We start from the raw sequence: 16,960 nt of genomic DNA, 5'->3' as shown, positions 1-16,960 counted from the left end.
ACAAAATGCAGTTTTTAAATGAAGGTTTACGTTATTAAGGGAGAAAAAAAAAACTCCAAATCTACATGGGCCTGTGTGAAAAAGTGATTGCCCCCCTTGTTAAAAAATAACTTAACTGTGGTTTATCACACCTGAGTTCAATTTCAAAGGTTATAAAGCCATTTCTAAAGCTTTGGGACTCCAGCGAACCACAGTGAGAGCCATTATCCACAAATGGCAAAAACATGGAACAGTGGTGAACCTTCCCAGGAGTGGCCGGCCGACCAAAATTACCCCAAGAGCGCAGAGACAACTCATCCGAGAGGCCACAAAAGACCCCAGGACAACATCTAAAGAACTGCAGGCCTCACTTGCCTCAATTAAGGTCAGTGTTCACGACTCCACCATAAGAAAGAGACTGGGCAAAAACGGCCTGCATGGCAGATTTCCAAGGCGCAAACCACTTTTAAGCAAAAAGAACATTAAGGCTCGTCTCAATTTTGCTAAAAAACATCTCAATGATTGCCAAGACTTTTGGGAAAATACCTTGTGGACCGACGAGACAAAAGTTGAACTTTTTGGAAGGTACGCGTCCCGTTACATCTGGCGTAAAAGTAACACAGCATTTCAGAAAAAGAACATCATACCAACAGTAAAATATGGTGGTGGTAGTGTGATGGTCTAGGGTTGTTTTGCTGCTTCAGGACCTGGAAGATTTGCTGTGATAGATGGAACCATGAATTCTACTGTCTACCAAAAAATCCTGAAGGAGAATGTCCGGCCATCTGTTCGTCAACTCAAGCTGAAGCGATCTTGGGTGCTGCAGCAGGACAATGACCCAAACACACCCAGCAAATCCACCTCTGAATGGCTGAAGAAAAACAAAATGAAGACTTTGGAGTGGCCTAGTCAAAGTCCTGACCTGAATCCTATTGAGATGTTGTGGCATGACCTTAAAAAGGCGGTTCATGCTAGAAAACACTCAAATAAAGCTGAATTACAACAATTCTGCAAAGATGAGTGGGCCAAAATTCCAGAGCGCTGTAAATGACTCGTTGCAAGTTATCGCAAACGCTTGATTGCAGTTATTGCTGCTAAGGGTGGCCCAACCAGTTAGGTTCAGGGGGCAATTACTTTTTCACACAGGTTTGGATTTCTTTTCTCCCTAAATAATAAAAACTCTCATTTAAAAACTGCATTTTGTGTTTACTTGTGTAAATTTTGTGTAATAGTTGTGTAATAGTTAAATGTGTTTGATGATCAGAAACATTTTGTGTGACAAACATGCAAAAGAATAAGAAATCAGGAAGGGGGCAAAAAGTTTTTCACACCACTGTATAACCAAAAAAATAACATCAGAGCAGCCTCTTCCTTTCTCCCGACAACTTCCTTGACTACTTACTTGTTGGTCAGACTGGTCAGAAAATGACCAGCAGGTGGCGCTGTTGTAACAAAATTCATTGATGTTTACAGTACATGTAAACTTTAATATCTTGAAATTAAAAATAAATAATGAATGTACATGGCAAAAGTGCTTAGAATAGCCCCCTCATCAATTTTACATTCACTTATTTTTAAGGTTATCCTTTAAGCAACACTCTACCTCCCAGTGTTAGAACACACAATGAGCTCTGTAGAAGGATTAATACAGTTCTGCTCGACTATAGGGCTCTCATTCATTAATATATATGTTGGAGTTTAGAGAAAAAAATGGAATGTGTAAAAGAGGGAGTATATGACATATACTATATCTATTATTCACAGTAACTCCAACGGTGGAGTAAAAATCCGAATCAGTCCACAAAAAGCTTAAAATGAAATATGGAAATGCTGAATTGGATATAAAGCTGACTGTACTAGCCTCAAAGTTTAGCAGCCTTTGAATTAACTGTTAGTATGATGTAGAGAGGGATATTCCGAGACAATTTGCAATTGGTTTTCATTTTTTATTATTCGTGGTTTTCGAGTTATTTAGCTTTTTATTCAACCGCTCCCCAGTTTGTAATTTAAACAATCTGAAGGGACAAATTCCCCTAGCAACCGTGCATTGATTTGAGTAAGCGACTGGTATATGAATAAGAGAGGCCTAAATAGAAAGATGTGTAATAAAAAAGTAGTAATAACAAGTTTGTAGCCTTACCGAGCATTTGTAGTTTAAATTGGGTCAGTAAACAATATTTGAAAGCTGGCCAATAACTCAAAAAATATTTTAAAAAAAATGAAGACCAATTGAAAAGTTGCTTAGTATGTGCCATTCTATAATATACAGGTATGGGTTCCATTATCCAGAAAGCCAGTCTCCCATAGACTGTTTAATAATGATTTTCTTTTTACTTGTACTTTATACCAAGATATAATTAATCCTTATTGGTAGCAAAACCAGCCTATTGGGTTTATTTAATGTCTAGTAGGCTTAAGGTATGAAGATCCAAATTACGGAGAAATCTGTTATTGGAAAAACCCCAGGTCCCACTGGAAAGCCTTTTAATGTAGTCTGAATTTCTTTATTGAAGCGCTATGTGAAAGGCTCTCCAGTCCCTATTCTCATCTGTCAAATAAGTTGTAATATTGGTGTGTAGGTCACTTTGCCTGGTCATGTGCTTTCAGAAAGAGCCAGCACTTTAGGATGGAACTGCTTTTATGGCAGGCTATTGTTTCTCCTACTCAATGTAACTGAATGTGTCTCAGTGGGACCTGGATTTTACTACCGAGTGCTGTTAGATCTACCAGGCAGCTGTTATCTTGTGTTAGGGAGCTGCTATCTGGTTACCTTCCCATTGTTCTGTTGTTAGGCTGCTGGGGGGGGGGGGAGGTTATATCAATCCAACTTGCAGTAAAGAGTGACTGAAGTTTATCAGAGCACAAGTCACATGACTGGAGGCAGCTGTAAAACTGACAATATGTCTAGCCCCATGTCAGATTTCAAAATTAAATGTGAAAAAATCTGTTTGCTCTTTTGAAAAACTAGTTTCAGTGCAGAATTCTGCTGGAGCAGCACTATTAACTGATGTGTTTTGAAAAAAACATTTTTTTCCCATGACAGTATCCCTTTAAGACAACCCTTAAACAGGCTGAGCAGTATTTGCAGGCTTAATGTATAAATGTACTATAAATATTCAGAGAAAGCAATACTTGGTGCATTCAGTGAGCTATTACCCCCGTCTCACTGCATATACTCCGATCATTGTATTCTGCCCAGCAACTGCTCTTCAACAAAGTAATGCAAATTCAAAGTTTTATTCCATGTACAAGAATGTACACATTTAATTAGGTCACAACAGAGACCAAAAGGAATATTTACAGTAGCACTTAACAAGAACTATCCATCCAGACCTGGCCTCAAGATTCTGATTTTGTGCTTTCGGATGTACAAAAAAAAACAATCAAATTCTCTGATCTGGATTTCAAACACCTTAATGATTTAGACACACGAGGCAAAAAAAAAAAAAACACAACTCAATGAAATAATGCCTATTCCCCAAGAGAGTCTGTATCGTCGCTGACGTGTTCCTCCGAAGTGGAGTTGTGTGGTTCCGTCGTCCATTCCTCCTCGTCGCACTCCACACTGTCATCTTCACTGAGGTTTTGCTCATCGAGTTCCTGATCAGCCTCCCGATCAGCGTCGGGTGGAGCGGGTTCAGGTGGAGCAGGTTCCTCCTGGGGCGCAACAAAAACGTTATTGTTTGATACAGAGGCATTCTCTTTTGAATCATCATCGATATAGACTTTCTGATGGCACATAGGACAAGTGTCTTGTATGTACAACCACTTGCGAAGACAAAGGGCATGGAAATAATGGTGGCAGGGAGTAATACGGGCGGAGGTGTGGAACTCTTGGTAGCAGATTGCACACACATCGTCAATCTCTCGCGACTCCGAACCCTTGACTTCTGGAAGAGAGTTGATCTTTTTCACGGCTTTCCTCCGGTTCATGAAGGTCTTCCACCCGTTCTTGGCTTGCAGGTAGATGTTGAAGTAAGCGTGCAGACACATCATGCATGCTCGGATCTTGCTGCCGGATTCAAACATCATCGTGTAGGCCCCGTTTCCGAACATAATTACTCCAAAGACGAACTCGACAATACTACCAGTTGAGCGCACGTAGTAGACATAATCGTCGAGCTTTTCCCACAGCACGTTATAATAGCCGTCGATCATAAACAGTGTGTAGACGGTCAGAGAAACAATGACTTTTAGACAGAGTTCAACACAGAATGCCGTGACGGCAAACAGCCATGTGTTGAGTGCATAGTAACGCCACAGTACACAACTGAGCAGAACTGGAAGAACAAAGAGGCAGGCAGAAACCAGCAATACTGGGAGGTGCCTGCGGTACGATGACACGTGGGAGGCACTAAGTGACATTAACACGGGGTCTGTCATTCCGTGGATGAAATGCAAGACTGCCGTTAACAAAAGGCACATGTTTCGACAAAGGCGGACAAGTCGTTCCTCCGGTTTCAACCCACTCAATCCAGTCTGGAGAGCCAAGATGAAGAACAGAACTGGTGCCACAAAGCCAAGCCGCTTATCCTCCTCTTCCGTTGAACCGATGAAGGCCAGAATTCCCAGCCCCAAGTAATGTGCAATCGATGAGATCACTGCACTCATCCCCAATACTGTTAAGGTGGAGTCACAGCCATTGATGATAAGGTTGCACACGAGATCCCAAAAGTCATTCCAAGGTATAACGTAAGAAACCCCCCCCGAGTCAACGCTCGACAGTCTGACCACATAGAAGAAAAACACGGCCTGGGTTGCTAAGCGCGTCAGCCAGAAAACCCGCAGTACGTCTGGGAAATGAATCTTTTTCCAAGCATCTTCCACCATGAGCTGCATTCCATACACTTGGTACATGTGTTTGAGGAGGAGCACGGTATATTTTGTCGAGTAGTAGAACCACTTGAATCGGAAAGCCAAGCAAGCAGCAGTGTAGAGTACAAGAACAAAGGCGGAGACGAAGACCAAAATTTGTTGCACACCAAGCGGGAGTTCTATTATCAAGCCGACGGTGGGGATTAGCAGATTGAGTATTATTAGCTGGGAGTAGGACTGGACTTGGAGTAACGTGATGAAGCCAATGCCAAAAATAAGTTGTAATATAATAAGCGTCATCCATAGCGAAGGTCCGTTGGAAGGAAGAAATTCAAGCCCAAAAGCCTCCGATGAGGAGGCACGGTAAGAGTTCAAGTGCAAGGTGGAATAGTAATTGACCAACACTGAAGTTGCAGCCAGACCCAGGGCTGTGGTGATCATGTAGAACTTGAAAAGTGCTCTGCGAGACAACACCAGCACAACCATGGATGCCACAACACCTATAAAACACAACAGAAGAGGGGTCACTGGTGAGAATTATTAAAGAGTTCTCTAAACTAGGATCAGCTTAGCAACGAGACAGGTGCACACCAAAAAGATGCTGAGGGGAATCAGACTGGGAAATATTCATTAAAAGGTTCAATGCAGCAGGTATCAGACTAGCAGAGACCTTTAGCCTAACAACGGCATTTACCTGTAATGTCATGAGCAGAGGTCTCATCCAACATATGTGATATATACTCAGTGTAGCGCACTGTGGAATATGTTGCCAAGGTTGTGGTTGTGGGGGGGGGGGGGTTAACTGACCCTGGCAAATGGATAGCAGGTGATAAAGGAGCAAAGTAATAGAGCTAATCACATAAAAATGAGGACAAATTGAAAAGCTGATTCGGTTAACTTCTTAAATTTCATTTAAAGGTACACTTCCCCTTTACCCATCAAATATTACCATGAACCGGCAAATTAAATGGCTGCAGCTTGGGAAATATCAGATAACCCAGATGTTTCACTGATGTCCAGACACTCTGTCTCGCATTGTGGAGGAAAAGTTATTTTTTGGGCCCCCCTTAGTGGAGTGAACAGTTTCAAAGGGGCCCTTCTAGAAACTGTAACATCTGCTGAGTCGGTTCTTATGAGTGTTCTGCGTTTGTATTTGTGCCTCCTTGAGCGCAGTCACGGTTACTCCTTTATTTTCTCATACGAGATAAGTGGACTCAAACGTATCCCTCATATCAGCCCTATCCTCCCTTTTCACTCCATTTACATAGTTTTCTCTTAAAGTTTCCTAGCAGAGGGTATAAACGTCTGGTCAATCCTTTGTCCTGTATTCTGTCTCTCTCGAGTGCAGGATCCACGTAGCTCGTGTAGGTTTATTTTATAAATAATAAGCTTGGATTAACCCTTTCACCTCAAGTGATCTCTGGTCTTTGGATTTTTCCTCAACGGAATTAAGCACTTAGCTTGGAGAAATCTCATTCTTGTGTTTCAGCAATTTCCATTAAATAAAGAGCCAGAACGTAAGCCTATCCCCTGTACAAAGAAGGCCAAGCAGCAAAGCTGAATTACAGAAAAGGTGGAAAATAAAGGTGGCCATACACAGGCCGATAAAAGCTGCCGACAGACCGAGTTGGCAGCTTATTGGCCCGTGTATGAGGGCCCCCAACGGGCTTCCCCGATCGAGATCTGGCCGAAAGTAGGCCAGATCTCGATCGGATTAAAAATCCCGTCGGAACCCGGCCGCATCTGTTCGTTGATGTGGTCCCGCGATCCGACCGCCCGTTTGCGTTCACTAGGATCGGATCGTTGGGCCCTAGGGCCCACGATCGGATCAGCCCAATATTGCCCACCTCAAGGTGGGCATATCGGAGGGAGATCCAAAACAAGCGGATCTCTCCATGTATGGGGAACTTAAGTGTGCCAGTAACAGATCTCCTAGATCTCGCGATTTTACCTGTAGCCTAAAATAATTTTTTAAATACAGATCTGGGATCCCTTATCTGGAAAACTGTTATTCAGAAAGTTCCCAAATATGGGAGGGCCCTCTCTCGCTGAGTCAGTTTATCATTTTCAAAAACAATTTCCTTTTTCTCTCTCATAATAAACCAGTTCCTTGGAATTGATGGTAACTAAACTGCATGGATCCATACTGGTGGCAAAACAGCCTATTGGGTTTAATGTTGTCTCAAATGTTTCTTTTAAGTAGAATCCAGGATTCGGCCTTTTTCAGCAGGATTCAGATTCGGCCGAATCCTTCTGACTGGCCGAATCGAATCCAAAACTTAATTTGCATATGCAAATTAGGGACGGGAGGGAAATCGCGTGACTTTTTGTCACAAAACAAGGAAGTAAAAAATGTTTCCCCTTCCCACCCCTAATTTGCCCTAAAGTTCCCAAATATGGAAGGGCCCTCTCTCGCAGATTCAGTTTTAAGCAATTTTCAAAAACAGTTTCCTTTTTGCATGTGCAAATTAGGGTTTGGTATTCGGCCGAATCTTTCGTGAAGGATTCGTGGGTTCGGCCGAATCCAAAATAGTGGATTCATTGCATCCCTACTTTTAAGAGACTCACCACGTACATGAGGAGGCCCAGGAGTCTTCAGCTTGAGGGAGCGGACATCACCGTATTTTTTTGTAGGGTAGGCACTCAGAGCAAATCCTCCAGCCAGTTATAGTTAAAGTATTTATTGAAGTACAAGTATGGATTACAGCCTTATGCGTTTCATGATCTCACAACACTTAATCCTAGGCTTGAGGATTCCTACTATGAAAGCGTTGAGAACACGAAACGCATAAGGCTGTAATCCATACATTATAACTGCCTGGAGGATTTGCGCTTTGAGTGTCTACACTACAAATAATACTATTGGGTTTAATGTTCTAATTCTCAACAGACCTAACGTATAAAGATCCAAATTATGGAAAGATGCCTTATTTGGAGAGGTCCAAAGCATTGTGGATAACAGTTTCTATACCTGCAATTTAGTTATCATTAAAGGAAAACTATACCCCTCAAACAATGTAGGTCTCTATAAAAAGATATTGCATAAAACAGCTCATGTGTAAAATCCTGCTTCATGTAAATAAACCATTTTCATAATAATATACTTTTTTAGTAGTATGTGCCATTGGGTAATAATAAATAGAAAACTGCCATTTTAAAAAATAAGGGCCGCCTCCTGGGATCCTTCGATTCACGGTGCACACAAACAATCCATAGTTGTTAGGTCACATGAGCCAATTAACAGACAGAGTTGTGTCTTTTGCTTCAACACTTCTTCCTGTTACAGTTCGAGCTGCAGTATTTCTGGTCAGGTGATCTCTTCCTGTTACAGTTAGAGCTGCAGTATTTCTGGTCAGGTGATCTCTGAGGCAACACACAGACCATCACAAAATGGTGGTTCAAGGCAAGAGATGTAAAAGGGCAATATTTACTTAAATATATATTCCAGTTTGATATGCCACTTAATTTGAGATAAACTGTTGCTTAAGTATTTATTTTGGTGGTATAGTTTTCCTTTAACAAGGAAGAATTTTTACCTGTGGTTTTCTGGATACATTAAATAAACCCAATAGGCTGATTTTGCCTCCAATAAGGATTCATTATATCTTAGTTGGGATCAATTACAAGCTACGGTTTTATTATTACAGAGGAAATCATTTTTTAAAAAATGTAAATTGTTTGGATAAAATGGAGTCTATGGGGGCTTTCAGAGCTTTCCGGATAACAGATCCCAAACCTGTACTAGTCTGCTTGGGCCCCTTATAACCAGTTGGACAGCACTAATATATGGTATGATCCAACGCAGATCTAACATTTTTATATATACACAAATACACTACAGGTATGGGATCCATTATCTGGAAACCTGTTATCCAGAAAGTTCCGAATTACGGAATGGCCGTCTCCCATAGACTCCATTATAATCAAATTATCCAAATTTTTAAAAATAATTTACTTTTTCTCTGTAATAATAAAACAGTAGCTTGTACTTGATCCCAACTAAGATATAATTAATCTTTATTGGAAGCAAAACCAGCCTATAGGGATTTTCTAGTAATATTAAAGTATGAAGAAGCAAATTACAGAAAGACCCGTTATCCAGAAAGCCAGAGGTGCCAAACATTCTGGATAATAGGGCCCATACCTGTACTATTTGTGCTTCTACAGGGAAGCTTCCAGTAAAACAGTAAAAATGCAGATTCAACTTAAAGGGCACCTTAACTTATTATGCACTCTGTACAACACAGGAGGGAGATCCCTAGAGTGTCCTAGTGCTTTTGGGGTTTTTTTTTTTTTTTAAAAACCTACTGTTACCCCAAACCGGAGTGTGGACTCTTATCAGTCCGCACCTTTGGTTGGGGGAAATATTTTCACCCAACAGATGCCTTTTTATACAGACCAGAAAACAACATTTTCTGTTCAGTATTTTAACAGCTGAGCGACCAATCACAAGCCACCAGTCAAGTGGATCCCAATGTTGCAATTCTGCAACGAGTGTATAGCTTTAATGAGTAACTGATTAAAATGAGGTTGCCATGGATAACTGATATTCCAGAGGTTGCTATGAATCCTGAATCACTGTACAGCGTTACCCATTAACAGCTTCAAATTCTTCATACAATCTTCTGTTACGGGGGAAAAAGTGCAACACACTCCAGTGATTTTCACTGTGGCCCATGAACATGTGACTATAAAATGAGTGCTAGCTTTATACACCGACACAATGAAATAAGAAAAGCCTAGCTCGGGAGTGGCAACAGCACTTTAGGAATGCACAGGCTTTGTGTTAAGTCACACTATTGTGTAGCGTCTAGGAATGTGCAGTAAATGGCATGAGGAAAAACACAAACTGGAGTAAACTAGATGTTGCTGAAATGCACAACAAGGCTTGTTTGTATCAGTCGGGTAACAGGTTATCTAGCGATACAATTCCAGGAAGGCTTGTAATGCGCATACAAACTCATGTCAGACCACGTGAAGCAAATGTGACACTGCTTATTGAGCATAGACATGTGACAAAGGCCATCCAATGTGCAACCACCCAGATTCAACTGCACGTATCAACTACACTACACACTGCACCCCTGTATATTCCCTAGCCCTGTGTATAGGCCGCAGCTCAGCGCCAGGCAGATGTGAGAGTATATATGGCTGTTGTTCACCTTTAAATTAAATTCTAGTATGATGTAGAGAGTGATATTCCGAGACAATTTGCTTTGGTTTTCATTTTTTATTATTTATGGTTTTTGAGTTCATTTAGCTTTTTATTCAGCTGCTCTCCAGTTTGCACAATCTGGTTACTAGGGTCCAAATGATCTTAGCAACCATGTATCGATTTGAATAAGACTGGCATATGAAAAGGAGAGGCCTGAATAGAAAGATGAGCAGTAAAAGTAGCAATAACAAGACATTTGTAGCCTTACAGAGCATTTGTTTTTAGATGGGGTCTGTGACCCCCCATTTGAAAGCTGGAAAGAGTCAAAAGAAAAAGGCAAATAATTCAAAAACCATAAAAAGAAAAAATGAAGTCCAATTGAAAAGTTGAGAGAAAAAAAGGAAAAGGACCGCTACTTCTCACCGCATTCCTAACCAGCTGCTCAGTCAAGCAGGATCCCCACTGCCAACTTCCAATGACTCAGAAACAGGTAGACGGCACTTCTGGAATAGGTTTTATTGGGGTTGCTGCTGTAACACCTAACGCGTTTCGGGAACGAATCCCTTAATCAAACCCTATGATTAAGGGATTCGTTCCCGAAACGCGTTAGGTGTTACAGCAGCAACCCCAATAAAACCTATTCCAGAAGTGCCGTCTACCTGTTTCTGAGTCAATTGAAAAGTTGCTTAGAATTATCCATTCTATAATATACTAAGAGTTAACAACCCCTTTAAAGCTGGCCATCGACACATTGTATGAAATGAAGGTTCATACAATTTTCGGACTGTACATGGATTGTACAGACATTTTTCGTACCATGTCGATCCTTTTTTCAGCCGATCGAAAAGGTTAAAAGATTTATATCGGCTACCGATAATATCTCTGATGGATGGGTAACTGTCGCTACTATCTGTCACACATAACTTTCCTACCATTGCTGTCTGTCAATTAAAGGGGTTGTTCACCTTCAAACACTTTTTTCAGTTCAGTTGGTTTCAGATTGTATACCAGGAATAAAGACATTTTGCGATTACTTTCTTTAACCATTTTTTAGGGATGCACCAAATCCACTATTTTGGATTTGGCCAAACCCTTCGCAAAAGATTCAGCTCAATACCGAACCGAATCTGAATCCTAATATGCAAATTAGGGGTGGGAAGGGGAACTTTTTACTTCCTTGTTTTGTGACAAAAAGTCACACGCTTTCCCTCCCGCCCCTAATCTGCTAAAAAGGCCAGATCCCGAACCAAATCCTGAATTCGGTGCATCTCTACCATTTTTTTCGAATATTGAAGTGCAAAAGTTTCATTTTTCACCTTCTAAAGCAGCTCTGAGAGGGGGGGTGCGCCGACCCTGTAAACTTTTAAATTGATACATCTCTTATCTTTGTCTCTGCTGAGTAGAATCTTTGGGTTTCATTACAGGCACCTGTTAGAATTGATACAATAGTTGCTGATACTCCAGAGATGCTGCTGAGAAATGGATCAACTAAATGTTGCAAAATTTTAACAGTTCAGAATCTGCACCTGAATTACTGAGCTGCCAGACTCCAACACTAGAGACACAAACTTTAAACTTAAATTTTTGGAAAACTGTAAAAAATAAAAGATGGAAAGTAGTTGAAAAAAGTCTTTGTTTATGGCGAGCAATCTGAAAACAACTGAACTGAAAAACGTGTTTGGAAGGTGAACAACCCATCATGTGATCCTAACTCGCGTCTCCTCCTGCCTGTCCGCTATCTCTACCTGGATGTCGCAACACTACCTTAAATTAAACCTCTCTAAAACTGAAATGGTTCTCTTTCCCCCCAACTAACACCAGTAAGATCCCGGAAGTATCCATCATAGTTAACAATTCCACTATCACCCCCTTTCCCCAGGCTGAATGCTGAGGGTCAATTACAAACTCACTGAACAGTTATGTCCCATGGGGCCCCCACCAGACGAGCCTTTTTACCTGCGCTCCCCTGCGTTCCGGTTTCATGCATTTAGCTGCAAGGGAGCACAGGAGTAGATGCACTGAATTATTTTCAATGGGGCTGTACTCACACAGACACATGTAAGCGCCAGACGCAGGTTGGGGCGCAGCATGTTGCATTTTACCTGCGTTCGTCGCTTACATGCGTCTGTGTGAGTACAGCTCCATTAAAAAGAATTCAGTGCATCTACTCCTGAGCTCCCCTGCGGCTGAACGAATTAAACCGGAACGCAGGGGAGCACAGGTAAAAACACTCGTCTGTAAGAGCCCTTAGTCAGCGACTTGAAGGGGCCCCCATGGGACATAACTGTTCAGTGAGTTTGTTATTGATCCTCAGCATTCAGCTCAGATTCAAAAGCAACAGTTATGTGGTCAAGTCACTGATTGGTTACTGCCTGGTAACCAATCAGTGGAAAGCAAGAGAGCTGAAAAGCAGGAAGTAGTGTTCTGGCTATTATGTTACATATCCAGTCTTTATACATTACATTTTTGGCTAACTAACTAAATTGGAAACATTTTTTTTTATTTTGCACAGCCTATTTACCCAGTTTTTATTTTTATACGGAACTGTTCCTTTAATAGCAACCTCCTGTCATCACTTGTATAGATGGATTTCAGTCTGAAGTGTCACACTATCATTTATGGGCCAAAATCAGTCAGTACAGAGACAAGCAGCGCCTATTAAAGTTACTGGCATGTGCCACAGACTGGTCTGACTGTACCCAAAGTGCCTGTGTAGCCAAAGCCTTATGCAATGCATGTGACAGGCAGTTATCCTCTGAGGAGGAGTAGTACACACAGCTGCACTGGGAGTGCTTAATGGGCCAAAAACAGTATCAAAGGGCCAGAGGCAGCCCCCCCTCCCCCAACACTTGTTTGTGTATTGCCTGAAAAGTGATTGTGTAAGTGAAACGCGTCTCTAGCCTGACAAGTGCTGACATAAGAGCTTGAGAAACACTTCCCTGGCGAGTCAGTGGGGAACAGCTGCTTTCGGCTCTTTGGCACCTTGTTTTTGATAAATCCATTTCTCTTAAATGTCAATTCACTGATCTACAGAATATCTTTTGTAACTGCCAACACCCCCCAACTGACCAGCAGACTCTCCGGCAGGACAATCACATAAAAACACAAAGCCGATGACATTCGGTTGTTCAGGATTTTTATGCAATTCCGACCCAAAGTTTCAGGCACAAATCACATGATCTTGCGTCAATGCCTTCCAATTAGGGGGGCAAAGATTCTTAAATAGCAAATCACAGATCAAATTGCTGCAGCCTCAGTCTGACCCAACTGTCACATGTCCAGCTCTTGTAATGAGAAGCTCTATGGCAGCCTGCCTTTAGGATTATCCCATGTCGGTCTGTATCACTACCCCAGGTTGTATTACCCCAAAAATCTCTCTCCCCTAGACAACCGGCTCAAATATTATAACTTCTACAAATAAGGTCATATTTATTTTTAAAAAATTGCCTATAACATGTTTTGAAGGGGGTTTGATTACATTTAAAGAGAACACAGGAATTCCAAAAGGCCAACATATAACAATTTCAGATTTATGGGAGCGGCAAACAACAGTCAGTTTGGGCCCCATGAAATGATCTGTCTCAGTGAATGATAAGAGAGGATAAATGGCTGGAGCACACAGTGTGTTATAAAGATTGAACTATGAGGTCTGGCAGCCTCCCAGCCGTGACTACTCAGTATAGTCATTATACAGCGCTCCCTCGCCAACTGTGCTGCCCAGTAATAAGCGGCCCTGGCTAAAGTCCATAGGTCAGTTAGATGGAGGTTTGGAGGGAAAGTTTATTGTCTCTAGGAAGCCCACATTGAAGGTTAATTATTGAGGCATTGCCCTAATTACCCATGCAGCTATTGATCAATGGCAGATACCATAAAGTTCTCTGTAATTGAGTTACTAATTAAGAATGCCCCTAGCAACACATGCTGGACCATAGATAGATAGATCGATAGATAAATAGATAGATAGATAAAAAACTTCCGCACACATAGGTCTTGATAAGTGAAAAAAAGCTGGTAGATTTATTTCAACGTTATGGCTTGAGTTTGTAAGCTGAAACGTTGAAATAAATCTACCAGCTTTTTTTCACTTATCAAGACCTATGTGTGCAGAAGTTTTTTTGCTTTATAGATATGAATTTTTGTTCCAGCACCTAGGCATCACCATGGCTATCTGAGTGCACCTATCTAGTTATATGTCTAGATAGATAGATCGATAATATATTATGATAGATAGATAGATAGATAGATAGATAGATAGATAGATAGATAGATAGAGGCTTGATACATATAGAGAGAGGATTGATATAGAGAGAAGGGATTGATAGATATAGATATATAGAGAGAGGGGGGGAAGATTGATAGAGAGAGGGGGGGATTGATAGAGGGGAGAGAGGATTGATATATAGAGAGAGGGGATTGATAAAGGGGGGGTTGAGAGAGAGAGGGGGATTGATATATATAGAGAGGGGATTGATGAGAGAGAGGGGGATTGGTAGAGAGAGAGAAGATTGATATATGTAGATAGATAGACAGACAGACAGATAGAGAGAGAGAAGAGAGGGGGGGATTGATAGAAAGAAGAGAGGGGGGATTGATAGAGAGAAGAGAGGGGATTGATAGATATAGATACTCTCCAGCTGTCATTCAACTACAACTCCCAGCAGCCACTTACAGCCTTTGGGCTGCTGGGGAAGATGTAACTGACAGCAGGAGGGCTGCCTGATGTATAATAAATACCCACAGGGGCCCAGGGTGAGTCTCCTGTCTGCATTACTAACAAGAGGCTAAAGGAACATGTAGAAACGTGAGGCATTATTGCACTAAGCAGCAGCCATGCGGATAACCGGCCAGGCTTGACCCCAGGGCCCTCCAAGCAATCCTTACCCAGAAGTCTGAGCGCGAGATGCAGCATCAGTGACAGGAAGCCGGCAGATGCATCGTGAGGCAAGTTCAGGATGGCGTCCGTGATAAAAAGAGAGGGAACCCGCAAGGCCACATCCAGCACGGCCCGCACCCGCTGCCCGACCACCACCGGAGGGGACTCCATGGGCTCCGCCGCCCCCGTGGGCTATTTCCCTCCGGAATCCAACTGCCCCCTCATCGCGGTCCGCTGCCGACACTCACACAACAGGAGGGCGGCTGCGTCACGTCACCACTGCTGCGTCCGGTGACGTCCAACTCATGGCGGAAGCGAACCCTTGCAGGGAACGCGCCTGCGCGAATGGAATTCTGCTTCCGCTTCCCTGTATTTCAACGCTGTTGTACTGGCACATGAGGAAGGAGCAGTGTGTGGGATAAATTATGTGTAGCAGCTGCTCGGGACACAGGCGATTATTTAAATAAACTGTAATTAAATTATCTGCAAAGTTATTAACAATAATAAAAGACAAGGAGTTTGAAGAGATACTTTGTTAATGCATTCTCTCTCTCTCTCTCTCTATACATGGGGGAGGGGTGGCTTGTAGACCAATGGAGTTGGGGATTTGTCACACTGGTGTGTGGACTGTCCTGATTGGTACGAGTTGGGGGCGGGGCCAGGGCCAAAAATATTAAATACACATGTAACCAATGGAGGTTATGTGATGCACAAGCTGTGAAATAAATAAAAATAAACTTGGCTTTCTGGGATGGGCCCTTGCTGAGTTAGTGGAAGAAGGGTGTTTATTAAATCAGTTGGGCGCCAGTGGTACTTTAAAACATATCAGTTAATAGTGCTGATCCAGCAGAATTCTGCACTGAAATACGTTTCTCAAAACAGCAAACAGATTTTTTTATATTTAATTTTGAAACCTGACATGGGGCTAGACATTTTGTCAGTTTCCCAGCTGCCCCCAGTCACGTGACTTCTGCTCTGATAAACTTTAGTCATTCTTTACTGCAAACTAGAGTGATATCACCCACCTCCCTTTCCCCCCCAGCAGCCCATCAGCAGATAGGGTTACCACCTTTTCACCCGATGCAATCCGGCCAGGGGGCGGGGCAATGATGCGGCATGGCCGTGAGGTCATGGGCAGGGCTATGACACCGGCCGCTGCGTCAATCCTAATCCTAATTTGGAAAACTGGGCAGGCAGTTTTGACCCGGGCAGCCCTTCAAAAAACTGTGCTGTCTGGGTCAAAACCGGGCAGATGGCAACCCTATCAGCAGAGCAATGGGAAGGTAAACAGATAGCAGCTCCCTAACACAAGATAGCAGCTCCCTGGTAGATCTAAGAACAGCACTCAATAGTAAAATCCAGGTCCCACTGTGACACATTCAGTTACATTGAGTAGGAGAAACAACAGCCTGCCACAAAGCAGTTCCATCCTAAAGTGCTGGCTCTTTCTGAAAGCACATGACCAGGCAAAATGATCTGAGATGCACCTACACACCAATATTACAACTAAAGAAAATACACTTGCTGGTTCAGGAATGAAATTTTATATTGTAGAGTGAATTATTTGCAGTGTAAACAGTGTCATTTAGAAATAAAAATCATGACAGAATCCCTTTAAAGGTCTACAAACCCTTTACCCTCCTACACAATAAATATAAAAATGTTTTGATTATGAATATGACTAGACCATATTTCATGTTGATAACAAATTTCCTTTGCTGTTGCCAATACCGGGGTATCACGAAACATTTTGGGTGGGGGACCATGAATATGATCTTTCACTAGAGGCATTCCTGATCTCCTTAATGTTCCATCAAGTACTGTATGCCTAATTCTGTCCTGCAGTTTTACATCACAGGTTCTAACCATTTTATCCCACACATTGCGTCCAAACTCAAAGAGGATACGAACAACATGTAAAAAATATACAGTACAAAGCATTTTGTGAAATGCAGGTGATAAAAGGCGAGCTATTGAGTCTGGAGGGAAGGGAATTTAACACAGGAAGGGGTCTTTTCTGCAAGGATGGTCAGATTATGGAATTTCTTCCTGAAAGAGGTGGAATTACATATATATTATGATTTATAGAGAATCAGTAGAAGTAATTAATCTTGGAAGCAATATTAGTTTGGGGTCAT

At 42.1% G+C, this 16,960-nt stretch overlaps 1 protein-coding gene across 1 annotated transcript; it reads right to left on the bottom strand.

The window, feature by feature from the left end:
* Nucleotides 1–3,206: 3,206 nt before the first annotated feature.
* Nucleotides 3,207–15,097, bottom strand: rnf139.L (ring finger protein 139 L homeolog). The gene is given in 2 exon segments (NM_001096468.1): nt 3,207–5,294; nt 14,831–15,097. Coding segments are annotated over 2 exon segments (2,007 nt in total). The 5' UTR covers nt 14,994–15,097; the 3' UTR covers nt 3,207–3,450.
* Between the last annotated feature and the right edge of the window lie 1,863 nt (nt 15,098–16,960).

Source organism: Xenopus laevis, chromosome 6L (assembly GCF_017654675.1).
Source record: "Xenopus laevis strain J_2021 chromosome 6L, Xenopus_laevis_v10.1, whole genome shotgun sequence".
In the NCBI taxonomy this organism is placed as follows: Eukaryota; Metazoa; Chordata; class Amphibia; order Anura; family Pipidae; genus Xenopus; species Xenopus laevis.
This window is presented reverse-complemented; position numbering and strand designations above follow the sequence as displayed.